At 41.3% G+C, this 12722-nt stretch overlaps 1 protein-coding gene and 1 pseudogene across 1 annotated transcript in view; both read right to left on the minus strand.

The window, feature by feature from the left end:
- Positions 1-5454, minus strand: part of LOC106000924 — a 35250-nt gene extending 29796 nt beyond the window's left edge. The window contains exon 1 of the mRNA XM_013036143.1: positions 5275-5454. Coding sequence (XP_012891597.1) covers positions 5275-5454 — 180 coding nt within the window. The remainder of the gene's footprint in view (positions 1-5274) is intronic.
- Positions 5455-10027: 4573 nt separating this feature from the next.
- On the minus strand, positions 10028-12614 carry LOC106000925 (annotated as a pseudogene).
- Between the last annotated feature and the right edge of the window lie 108 nt (positions 12615-12722).

Here is a 12722-nt window from a genome sequence, read left to right on the forward strand (position 1 = left end):
AAAAATAATTTCAGTTTTTTAATAAAGAGAGCAGCTAGACAGTCTATTTCTACCTTGCTTTCCCTTCCTAATAACAGTGCTGTTTGTTATATGGAATTTTATTAAATCACTCTAAGAATGCTGGTTCTCCAATGACAGAGCAGCATCTAGCCACCGAGGAAACAGCATGTGGCCAAAGGACACAGCATAAGCCAGGCACAGGTGGCTCATGCCCATACTCCTAGCTAGTCAGAAGCCACCCCGGTTCTCAGGCACTCTGGGAAGAAAAGTTAGTGAGACCCTAACTTCTACTAATCACAGGAAAACCAGAAATAGTGCTATGGCTCAATGGTAGAATGCTAGCCTTGAGCAGAAGAAGCCCAGGAACAGTGCCCAGCACCTGAGTTCAAGCCCCAGGTCAGGCAAAAAAAGTGGATCTTGCAGTCAATGACAAAGAAAATTGTAGCCTATAACAAAGCAGGAGGCAACCAATGACAATCAGGATGCAGTCATCGCAGAGATGTGTATACAAGATGACACAAATTCTTCCATCCTGTGATCTCCATGATTCTACTCTGTGACAAGCAATGGGGCAAAGGCACAACGGAGATCAGTGTCCTGATTTAGACAACAAAAGAAACCTTCCAAGATAGGGTTGTGGAGAGAGTAAGTCCCTGCAGGTCCCGTCATCCATCACCACTGGATTTTCTGGAGAAGTGTCATGAGGAAAAGACCTGCTGTTCAGTCTGGAGCCCACTGGACATTGGGTATTTTATTCTATTCTATTTTTTGGTCAGAGACCAGGACTGGAACTCAGTATCTGATGCTTTCAGTCATCATCTGATGCTCCACAAGTCCCCTATCCCGCCTCTGGACACTCAACCTAGTTTGAAATCTACTCCCCCTGTTATCCTTCCTGTTCACGGTCGCTATACACAGTTGGCTCTCCTGATAGTAAGTATTGATCCTTGACTATAGTTTAGAACTTAATATTTACTGTTTGTGTGTCTTTAGCCAATTTGTGGAGTGAAATCCATTTGATTATCATGTGTGATCTTTACATTTCCTTACTGTTTTCTATTTTACTTGACACTGACAGTGTTCTTACCATGTTTTGATATTAGGGAAATTCTGTTTTCAGCACCTAAGTTCTCAAGAGTCCCCTCTCTGTTATGAAATTTTTGGAAAAGCCTCTTCATTAAGGGTTTGAGAGTTTTTGTTTGACTTTTCTTTGTCATTGTGTTGGTTCTGGGGCTTTAAGGGAAGACCAAGTTTGTGTGCTTAAGCTTTTGCACATGACCTATATAATAATTTTTTAATTTTATTTTATTGTAAAGATGTTGTACACAGGGGTTACGGTTAAAAGAGTCATGTAATGAGTAAATTTGTTGTTGAGCATTGTTGTAATAATTATTTTAAATTACAGTCCCTGAAAAAATAAAATAGAGACCCTGGGAATGTGGCTTAGTGATAGAGTGCTCTCCTTGCATGCATGAAGCCCTGGGTTCCATTCCTCAGTACCACAGACACAGAAAAAGCTGCAAGTGCCACTGAGACTTAAGTAGTACAGCTCTAATCTTAGGCATACAGAGGCTCAGGGACAGTGCCCAGGCCCTGAGTTCAAGACCCAGGACAGGCAAAAATTTTAAAAATAATAAAATAGTCTTTCCCATAACAAAAACCAAAGCCAGACACTTTTATAAATGAAGACCGTCGAAGCTTTCAGAAGGAACAAACACCAATGCTTCTCAAACTACAAAGGGGACCACCTCCACAAGTTACAAAACAAGGGGAAGAAAGATGACATTGATGAAGCGTCTTCGTATTCTTATACTGCTTTGTGGAAAGGCAACTCCTCTGTACAACTACTTAAAGATTAAAAACTAAAACTAAATAAATAAAACAAATATGTACAAATCAACAATACTTCACATAAAGAGATAAGATCTGAAATCAAAACTTAACATTAACTGCACCCCTCAAAAACACATTTGAAAAAGAACAGAAGGAACATGATCATATCAATACATGCACAAAAAACCTTTAAAAAATTTCAACAAGACTTCATTTTTATTTGTCATCATGGGGCTGAACTCTAGGCTGGGGCACTGTCCCTCAGCTCTTCAGCTCAAGGCTAGTGCCCTATGACTTGAGCCATAGTGCCACTTCCAGCTTTTTCTCCTTATGTAGTACTGAGGTATCAAACACCAGGGCCTCATGAATGTGAGGCAAGCACTCTACCATTCAGCCACCTTCCCAGTTCAGCAAGACTTCATTTTAAAACCTCTGAAGGGATTAGGAAGACAGTGGGACATGCCTCAACTTCACAAAGCTTATGTGTGATAAATCTATAGTTCACACTGTCCTAAATGGGGAAAATTGAAAGAAGTCTGCATAAGGAAGGAAGGTAAGGGAAGTCAACGATCTCCACTCTCTGATGCTATGAATATGGACTTGATCTCTATCACTCTATTTCACTGAGAAGTTTGATGAGTACCAGTATTAATCTTGAAAAGTCATGCAGATTTCACCCATGAATCCCCTTGTTCCTGGGATTTTCCTTTTTGGAAAGCAGCCCATTATTTCTTCAGTCTCATTGCATATTATGGGCCTGTTTGACAGGTTTATAATTTCCTGGTTCAGCTTTAGCAATTTGTATACATTTCTTCTTGATTTTCCATCTTATTTGAATATAGGTTTTGAAAGTATTCCCTCATATCCTTTTGGATTTCTTGGGTTTTTTTGTGGGGGGGTCTGGTCATGGGGTCTGAACTCTGGGCCTGGGCGCTGTCCCTCAGCTCTTTAGCTCAAGGCTAGTGCTCTACCACTTGAGCCACAGCGCCACTTCTGGCTTTTTTCTTTTTGCTTATGTGGTGCTGAGGAGTCGAACCAAGGGACTCAGGCATGCAACGCAAGCACTCTACCAGTGAGCCAACTTCCCATTCCCTTCTTCTTTGTTTTTTGCAATGTTTCTATTAGAATTTCTAATTTAGTTAATTTGAGACTTGTCTTCACTGATTCATGTAGTGGTCTGTTAAGTGTATTGATTTTTTTTCAAATGTCACCTTTTGGTTTGTTGATTTTATGCAAGAGTTCTTTCTTTGTGAGTACTGGGTCTTATACTCAGGGCATGAGCACTGTCCCTAAGCTTCTTTTGCTCAATGCTAGCACTCTACCACTTGAGCCACAGCACCACTTCCCACTTTCTTTGTTTATGTGGTGCTGAGGAATTGAATCCAGGGTTTTATACATGCTAGGCAAGCACTCCACCACTAAGTGACATTCCCAGCCCCTATGTACAGATCTTTTAGTCTCTAGTTTATTTAGTTCTCCCCTATTCTTTTTTTTATATGGGGTCTGAACTCTGGGCCTGGGTGCTGTCCTTCAGCTCTTCAGCTCAAGGTTGGAGCGCTATCACTTGAGCCACAGCAACACTGTTGTTTTTTTTTCTGCTTATATGGTGCTGAGAATCAAACCCAGGGCCTCATGCAAGCAAGGCAAGCACTCTAACACTGAGCCACCTTCCCAGACTCCCTGTTCTTCACTGTCTCTCTCCATCTGGTAGTTTGTTGTTTGGTTTGTTCTTGTTTTTTAAGCACCATTAGTTGCATCATGGGGTCATTCATTTGTACTGCTTTTCTGTTCTTTATTTGCACAATTTGTGCTATGAAGTTTCCTCTCAATGTCGCTTTTGTAGTATCCTTAAGGCCCTGCTGTGATATGTTTTCATTTTCTTGACTTGTAACACCTTTCTGATTTCATCTTTTATTTCTTCAGTGACCCACCTGTTGTTCATATGTGTGAGAGTTTTCTGCAGTGTTTTGTTATTGAGGAGCAGTTTCATTCCATTGTGATCACATAGGATACGAAAAGGTATCTCCATCCTTTTGGTTTTGCTCAGACTTGATGTGTGTCCTAGGATATGGTCAGTTTTGGAGATTATTCCATGCACCACTGAGAATATGCATTGTGTGGTTGTTGGTTGAAATACTCTGTAGATGTCCACTTGGATACTGTGGTCATTTAATTCAGAAGTTTCTTTGCTGATTTTTTTTGTTTGACATATCCTTTGATGAGAATGAGATATTAAAGTCTCCCACTATTGTTGTGTTGGGGTATATCATGTTCTGTAAATCTAAGAGTATTTCTCCAATGTATTTATGCCCTCCATTGTTTGGTGCATATTAATTTTAACCACTTGTGGATGATGTCATTTGTTAATATGTAATGGCTTTCCTTGTCTCTTCATAGTGATGTTAATGGGAAGTCTATTTTGTCAGAAAAAAATATGGCTACATAGCCTTTCTTCCAAGATGCATTTTCATGAAATATCTTTGTCTAAGCTTTTACTCAGAATTTGTGTTTTTCTTTTGACTATGAAATGACTTCGTGGGAGACAACAAAATTGAGATGAGCCAGGTGCTGGTGGCTCACACCTGTAATCCTAGCTACTCAGGAGGCTGAGATCTGAGGATCCTGGTTCAAAGCCAGCTGGGGCAGCAAAGTCCGTGAGACTCTTATCTCCAATTAACCACCAGAAATCTGGAATTGGCACTGTGGCTCATCTTGAACTGAAGAGCTAAGGGATAGTGCCCAGGCACTAGTTCAAGCCGTATGACTGAAAAAAAAACAATAAAACAAAAACTCAGATGAATTATTGGATTTTGTGTTTTGGTCCAATCTACTACTCTACCTCCTTTGGTTGGGGAGTTGAACCCATTGTTATCTATAAAGAAACATGTCTCATGCCGGGCACCAGTGACACATGCCTGTAATCCTAGGTCCTCAGAAGGCTGAGATCTGAGGATCTTGGTTCAAAGCCAGCCCGGGCAAGAATGTCAGTGAAACTCTTATCTCCAATAAACCACCAGAAAACCGGAAGTGGCCCTGTGGCTCAAGTGGTAGAGCACTAGCGTTGAGCTGAAGGGACAGTGCTCAAGCCCAGAGTTCAAGCCCCACGACCAATAAAAAAACACAAAAACTGTCTCATTTCATGAGATTTTGTTGTTTTCCTAGTTCCCTAGTTTTTCAATATTACTACAGAGACTTTGAGGAAAGAAAACTTTCTAGCATATCCTATGTGCTAGTTTATGACCCCTGTGCTGTGGGTTCCTAGAGTCCCCAAGCCCTGGTGTATCAGATGCTATACTCTGCAGAGCCAGGGCACCCTGGTCACCCAGGGTTTCAAAGCCCAGTGGGAAAGGCAGAAAGCATTCTGGGTTCTGCTCCAAGCTCAGGATGCATCCAGGGCTGTAGGAACCAATTTTTAATAACCAGCTACATCCTGAAGTTTACTTTCTGACGAGTTTGACTTATATTATTCTGATCCATGAACATAATATGTTCTCTAAGCAATTCCTTCGGCACCTGGGAGACTGATTGCCTCTCCTGTGGCGACATCAGATTGATGCCCCGTAAACAAGGCTGTCCAGACAGCAGGAGACACTGATTGACGTCCACTGGTAGAAGCCTCATCACCCTGATATGGTACATAGACGAGGCTGGGCACAAGCAGCCTCAATGCCAAACTGCCTCCAGGAAGCTGTGCCCAGTGAAGAGCATTGCGAAGCTTTCAACCATGGGAAGAACATGAGGTAGGAAAAAGTAAGAAGACTTCATCATCCTCTTACCCCAACCTTACAACATTGCCTGCTATACATGTTGAGATTTGAAACTGGGTTGTAATAATGTTTCCTGAATGGAACATATATACTTCAATGTTTTGTAGATTGACTTTATCTTCAGTAACCCAGGAAAGGAGTAAACTCTATTTATAAGGTATTGATTGAGCTACAGATGTGATTTATATGTATGTATGCATGTATGTTTATTTGATGATCAATTGCCTGTCTGTGGCTTGAATCAGGGCCTGGGCACTGTCCCTGAGTTTTTGTGCTCAAGGCTAGGACTCTATCACACAAGCCACAGCTCCACTTCCAGCTTCTTTGGTTATTTATGAGAGATAAGAGTGTCACAGACTTTTGAAGTCTGTTGGCTTCAAATCATGATCCTCATGTCTCAGATTCCTGAGTACCTAGAATATAGGAGAGAGCCACTGATGCCAATTTACAGATGGTTTTCTTTCTTTTCTATCTTTTTTTTTTTGATCAGTCATGTACTTGAACTCTAGGCCTGGGCACTTTCTCTAAGCTCCTCTGATCAAAGCAAGCACTCTACCACTTGAGCCACAGCACCACCTCCGGTGTCCTGGTAGTTGATTGGATATAGGAGTCTCACAGACTTTCCTACCCAGACTGGCTTTCAACTGTGATCCTCGGATCTCAGCCTCCTGAGTAGCTAGGATTACAGGTGTAAGCCACTGGCAGGCTTCCCAGATGTTTTTCTTATAGCTTATCAATTCTGTGAAATGATGGATGTTAGAATTGCACTCTTACCAGTTTTATCATTTTAATTTTCAGTATTATTTTGTATTTTTATTATAAAGCTAATATACAGGGTTACTATTTCATAAGTCAGGAAATGAGGATAAATATCTGTCGGTTGTGAGGCTTTCACTCAGAGTGCACATGCTGTCCCTGAGATTTTAAGCTCCAGGCTGTGCTCTGCTACTTTAAGCCACAGTGCTTCTTCTACAGTACATCTCTTTTTGGGTAATGTCACCCTTACCTCTGCCCTTCCCAGTTCTCCCATCTGCCTAACCACAAGTTATGTAGTTCCTTTTCCATATAGTGTCTACTGAGTACCATTGATGCATTCGTTCACCCTTTAACTGTCATAATGACCACCAGACTCTCCAAACAGCAAGTGGATTTATTCCTCCAACCTCAATGTAAAAATTTGAGTACCACAGGTGCAATGCTAGTGAAATCATAGATTTTTTTGGGGGGGTCTGGTCGTGGGGCCTGAACTCTGGGTCTGGGCGCTGTCCCTCAGCTCTTCAGCTCAAGGCTAGCGCTCTACCACTTGAGCCACAGCGCCACCTCCGGCTTTTTGCTTTTTGCTTATGTGGTGCTGAGGAATCGAACCCAGGGCCTCAGGCTTGCAAGGCAAGTGCTCTACCACTGAGCAACCTTCCCAGCCCTATAGATATTTTAACATGATAATGATAACAAGATCTCTGCATGATCAAAACATTCATCTTTTACATATACTGAATCTATTGCATGGTAGATTTCCTAGTTCTCTTGCTATATATTCATCACTTCCAGTGATCACTGCTTAGAAGAAATAGGTGAGCTGAAGCCTACTTTGAATCTTAGTTGCCTGTTCCATTGACCCAGTTTTATATCATAGTGCAAGACGTATTTGTGTAGATTTTTGTGTCATTTCTGAAGGGTTAAAAATTAGGAACCTCACTTCACTATTACCATTATTAACTTGCTAACTGCTGATTTTGCTTCTGTAAATATGCTTGCATTCAGACCCCCTTTTTCCTGGGAAATAAAATTGGGCAGTGACTCAAGAATATTGGCCGGCCCAGATGTCCGGATATCAGCCCACCCAGGACAAGGACAGCGGTTATAGATAGTACATGTTCTTCAGTTCCAGATTAATTAAGCCATCCGTGGGACAAACCTTAACGATGACCACCTGGCCAGACCATAAACCGGGTCAAATGTCAACCAATTATAGACCAACCATGAGCCAATTATGGTTTTTGCCTTTAAAAAGGCTTGTAACCGCTGCTCGGGGCTCCCTGTCTGCTTGGGACAGAGAGCCCATTTGCGCAAATGCCAAATAAACTCCTCTTGCTTATTGCATCTACTGGTTTGGAGTCTTGGTTCCTGGGGTGCCCTCCCGTTGAAGACAGTATCCCAGTGAGTCTGGGGTCTTTCAATTTCCTTCCAGATATACACTGGCATTTCATCTCTGGAGTCACATGATAATGACTGCATTTCATATCAAAGCATGCTAAAATAGAACCATGGTCAGCACAATGCTTCATAGAGTTTTCAGGGAGTATGTGAAACCATTTTCACATCTGGTATATTTGGCTGACTCCTCTTTTGAAGCTTATTTTATAAACATTTTACCCAGAAAATTTCCCCAGTTTGGAATTTCTTCACAAGAAGCATTCCACCTGGAAATCTTTCTGGAATGGTAAACATTTTTGGGGATGCTGGAGCTTGAACTAATAGTCTGTCCCTTAACTTTCTCATGCACTACTGATTAGATGTATTTTCAACTGAGACATTGTAGCTGGACACTGGTAGCTCGTGCCTGTAATCCTAGCTACTCAAGGAGTTGAGATGTGAGGATCATGATATGAAGCCAACCCAGTCAGGAATGTCTCTGAGATTATCTCTAATTAACCAGCATAAAGATCGAGGTGAAGCTCTTAGCTTTGAACGAGAATAAAACACCAAAAGGATATCATTCAAACACTGATTTCAAGCTGCAAGATTTCAAATGCACACGCGTGCTTACACACACACACACACACACACACACACACACAGGCACACAGCAAATATAATCTGGAGAGCAAAGAAAATTTCTTATAATATGCAAATTTCTGTGTACCACAGGCCTACAGTTCTCCTAGCAAAGGCACTAGGACCCATGGTGTCAGCCAGGGTTTCCCTCCTATAATCTCATCCATTTCTGTACTCAAAATCCTCTGGAACCTTTGAGATTCCGTTCTGGAAGTGCCACTCGTTGGCCTGAAACTGATTTTCATCGTCCTCATATTCTTCCTGAAGAATCATTTAGAATGGATCGATAATCTTGTGCACTGCTTTTTCATTCTGGAATCAACTGTCTGGCTGCTCTATACCTCAGACCTTAGAATGCCATTCACAATTATCTCGGGTGTATCAAAATGGGGGCTTTTCCTCATAGCCCAGCTGTTCATCAGTGTAATGGGGAACTACCTGCTCTCCATGCTCTATCTGTACATTTCATTCCAGCGTCATCTGAAGAAGCCCATTTCCTTTTCTTTATAAAACTTGCTCATCAAGCTGCACCAGTTAACTACAGTTTGGTAAATTGTTATTTAACAATTATGACATCTGCAATGTTTTATAAAGCAACTAATTTAATAAAAATCACTGCTGTGAGGACTTAAAAAGAAGATTCAAACTAGGCATAGCATCACCCATTTCCCATATTCAGTGATGACAAGAATAAAAGCAAAGAAAATGCCAGAGCCCCCCAACAGATCCAGAAAATTGACCATGCGATAGGTTCAGTAGGTGTAAGTGATGAACATTTTTATCATACAGAAATGGTAAGGTTATCGTTGCCATGATAAAAAAAAATCTCTATGATGTCCAGACATATCAGGTGTCTAGGTAAGAATGTCAGTTAAGTACTGAAAAATTTCCATTGTGGTTGGATGAGTACAATGACTTTCTGTTTGGACAGCTTGATTGTCCATTATGAAAATTAAATGTGAACAAATGTAACAGTGGTACTCAGTAGACTCTGTGGATAATGCAGTATGAAATTTGTGGGTGGTAATTGGATGAATAAACTTGGAGGGAAGGGATAACATTGTTAAAAAAAAGAAATATACTGATTACCTGAGTCGTGAAATGGTAACTCGTCTGTATATTACATTTATAATGAAAATAAAAAATAATAATGAAGCCTGGCACCAGTGGCTCATGAGTGTAATCCTACTCAGGAGGCTGAGATCTGAGGAGCCAGGTTCAAAACCAGCCCGGGAATGAAAATATGTAAGACTCTTATCTCCAATAAACCACTCAGAAAACCAGAAGTGGCCTGTGGCTCAAGTGATAGAGTGCTTGCCTTGAGCTGAAGAGTTCAAGCCCCACAACCGACTATATATCTATATCTATAGACAATTAAAATTATAAAAACTTGGAAGAATGCAATACTAATTTCTATCATTCACAGAATCTATAAGATATAAGAAAGACATCTGATATGGAGTTGGGTGTGGGTGGCTCACACCTGTGATCCTAGTTATTCAGGAGGGTTTGATATGGGGATCATGGTTGGAAGCCAAACATGGTAGTGAAGACTGTGAGACTCTTATCTCCAATAAACTATAACACAAGCTGGAAGTCGAACTGGAGCAGCAAGATCCAAATTCCCTCATTGGCACATTAGCACCTAAGTGTCAAGGGGTTGAATAACAAGCACCAAAGATACACATTTCTGATTGTCCCTTTGGCAGAAGCGAAAGGAAAAGAAGTTGTGGTAAATCTGCCAGATCACCTTCATAAGTGGCCTTTAATCCCTCTGTAGGAACCATGCCTTTCTTCTTCTTTTTGGCTTTGCTTTGCTTGCTTCTGTGTTCTCACCACAAAGCACAGTCAATGAATTAGTCATCTTTTTCAAGTCATCAATTTCCAATGAAATTCACACATCTCGAACTAAGGCTTTCAAAAACCTGGCATAATAGAATGACTTTTCATCCTGTGTAATTTTACCTTTTAGTAACTTCCCAAATTCTGTGAAATCATCTCTTGAAGATGGGTTCATAGCATCTATCCCACAAACTGTATCATTCACACCACCAAAGGTTTCTGTTGCTAGTACAAGGTCTGACTCTTCCTCTAGTTTCTGTAGATGCAGTTTATTTGCTAATTGTTCTTCTGGTGTTATCACTTGAGGTTCTTCAGGTTCTTCTCATCTCTTTCTAATTTCTTCTTGCCTTTTGTTCTGTTGTCTTTCTTTTTTCTTTTATTTTCTCCATTATTTTTCTTCTTTTCTGAAATTTTTATTTCTGGTTTTACTTCTTCAAGGAAATTTACTTCTGTTAGGAAAATGAACCCTAAGATATGTATTTTAAATGTTTTTTTCTTTCATGCATTTGTTTCTGACACAATTATAAGATTATTTCTTTGTTGTTTTGTATGTCCCTCCCCCACAGTATAACCCCTGCTTTAACTCTATTTGATGTTAGTATAATTTGTGAAGGGGAAGGGGAAAAACACATCATTTAAATAAGGATACAGGTGGACCTGTTGCAACAATGAGAAGTACAAGTTGTCATGTCAAAAATGAACTTTACAACTTGCGGGGGGGGGAGGATTGGGTGGGGGAGGTGAGAGGATGGGAAGGGATGGGAAGGGTAAACCAAAGGGGAGGCTACAATGCTTGATAAGAAATGTACTCACTATCTTGCCCATGTAATTGTAACCCCTCTGTACAATATTTTCACAATAAAAAAAATAAATAAATACTCCTGGGAAATCAAAAAAAAGTTGAGATTTGAAGATCAGGATTCAAAGCCAGCCCATTCAGAAGAGTCTGTGAGACTTATCTCCAGCATAAAGATGGAAATGTACCTATTAGTACTGAACAACACAAAAAAAGTTCAGGGATAACACTTAGGCCCTGAGATCAAGCTCCAGGATTTAACACAGACACACACACACACAGAGGCACACACACTAATCTGTGTTATCTCAAGTACATTTATTAATCATTTTCCTAGTTCCTTGATACTGATAGTCACCTACAATGTTTTGGTAGCATGTTTTGCTTCTATATGCTGAGTTCTCCAGAGTTATGCTGCGGACCGGCTCTGTCAGGACGACGGAGGACACCTAGTGGAGGTAACTTGAATAGGTGGGAGATGGCAAACAGACAACTCACACACAAGAGGAGTGAATGATGAGTACGATTTATTGCAGAGGTTAACAAGCTTTTATAGCAAAAGTCTCTATGAGAAAGGGCAAAAGGTTACACAATCTTGCTGCAAGGCTTCGTTCTTGGGTGGTCACCAGCTGGTCGCCTGATCTTGTTTTTTGGATGACGAGTTATGACGATAGGCACTTGTTTTCGACTTTACCTCTATTTTTAAGAAATACAATTGGTTTGGATGTTTATCACCTATTAACCATTAACCAGGGCATACAGGCAAGGTGCTGAACAGAAAGGTATGAACTCTAGTACTTTATAGTTACTTTTGTTTAGTTTTGGGATTGGGGTAGGTTTTTGTCTTAAAAGTGTGTTCTGTGGAGGGACTGGAAATGCTTTCATATCCTAAAAGGAAAGATAGAGTTAAAATACCTGCCTATGATTGTTAACCCTTAAAGTCTGTGCAGCTACAGGTTCTGGGTTGGTTGTTGTCTTAAAAATATTTCCTGGTATGGTACTGGATTTGCTCTTGTGGGGAGCCGGGGCGAACGCCATTACAAGATGGCACTTGATAATGGTATAGAACGACCAGTGGAGTCCCTAGCCAATCCCGTGGCACCTGATAATGGTAAAGGGCAAACGACCAATGATAGAACGACCCGTGTTTTTTTTCCCTATATAAGCGGCCACATTTTTGTACACGGGGTCTCTCGCTCAAGCTCTCCCATTAACTAAAAAGCTCTCCAGTAAAGTGTGATTTGAGAAGACTCCTGGTGTGGTGGTCGTTTTACTCGCTGGCCGAGAAGGCGTTCGCCGCAAGTGGTGCCGAAACCCGGGAACCACGCGAGAGGCCTAACAGGAGCCAGAACTCAACACACGGAGAGGAGACGTCGGTAAGTATCCCCAGGTATGCTGTTTTTTACTGTGGATTATTGGTTGCTTGTGCTTCTTCCCTTGTGGTTTGTCTTTCTGGTGGTTCTCTGCGCTTGCCTCCGTTGTGGGGAGCCTGGAAAGGCGTGCCGCTGTTAATAGCCTCATGCCTTGAAGCGAAAGTAATTCCGCGGTAGATAACGTGGTTTTTCGTCCCGTGGAGTAAGTCGCTTGTAAGGGCGCACCATGGGCAATAGCCAGGGGACCACTTGTGGAGCAGCGGATTTTTACACTCCCTTACAGGCTTTGTTAAGGCAGCGAGGGCTAAGAGTGTCCAAAGGCACCGTTAAAAGGGT

This window comes from Dipodomys ordii, unplaced genomic scaffold, assembly GCF_000151885.1.
Source record: "Dipodomys ordii isolate 6190 unplaced genomic scaffold, Dord_2.0 Scaffold250, whole genome shotgun sequence".
Lineage (NCBI taxonomy): Eukaryota > Metazoa > Chordata > Mammalia > Rodentia > Heteromyidae > Dipodomys > Dipodomys ordii.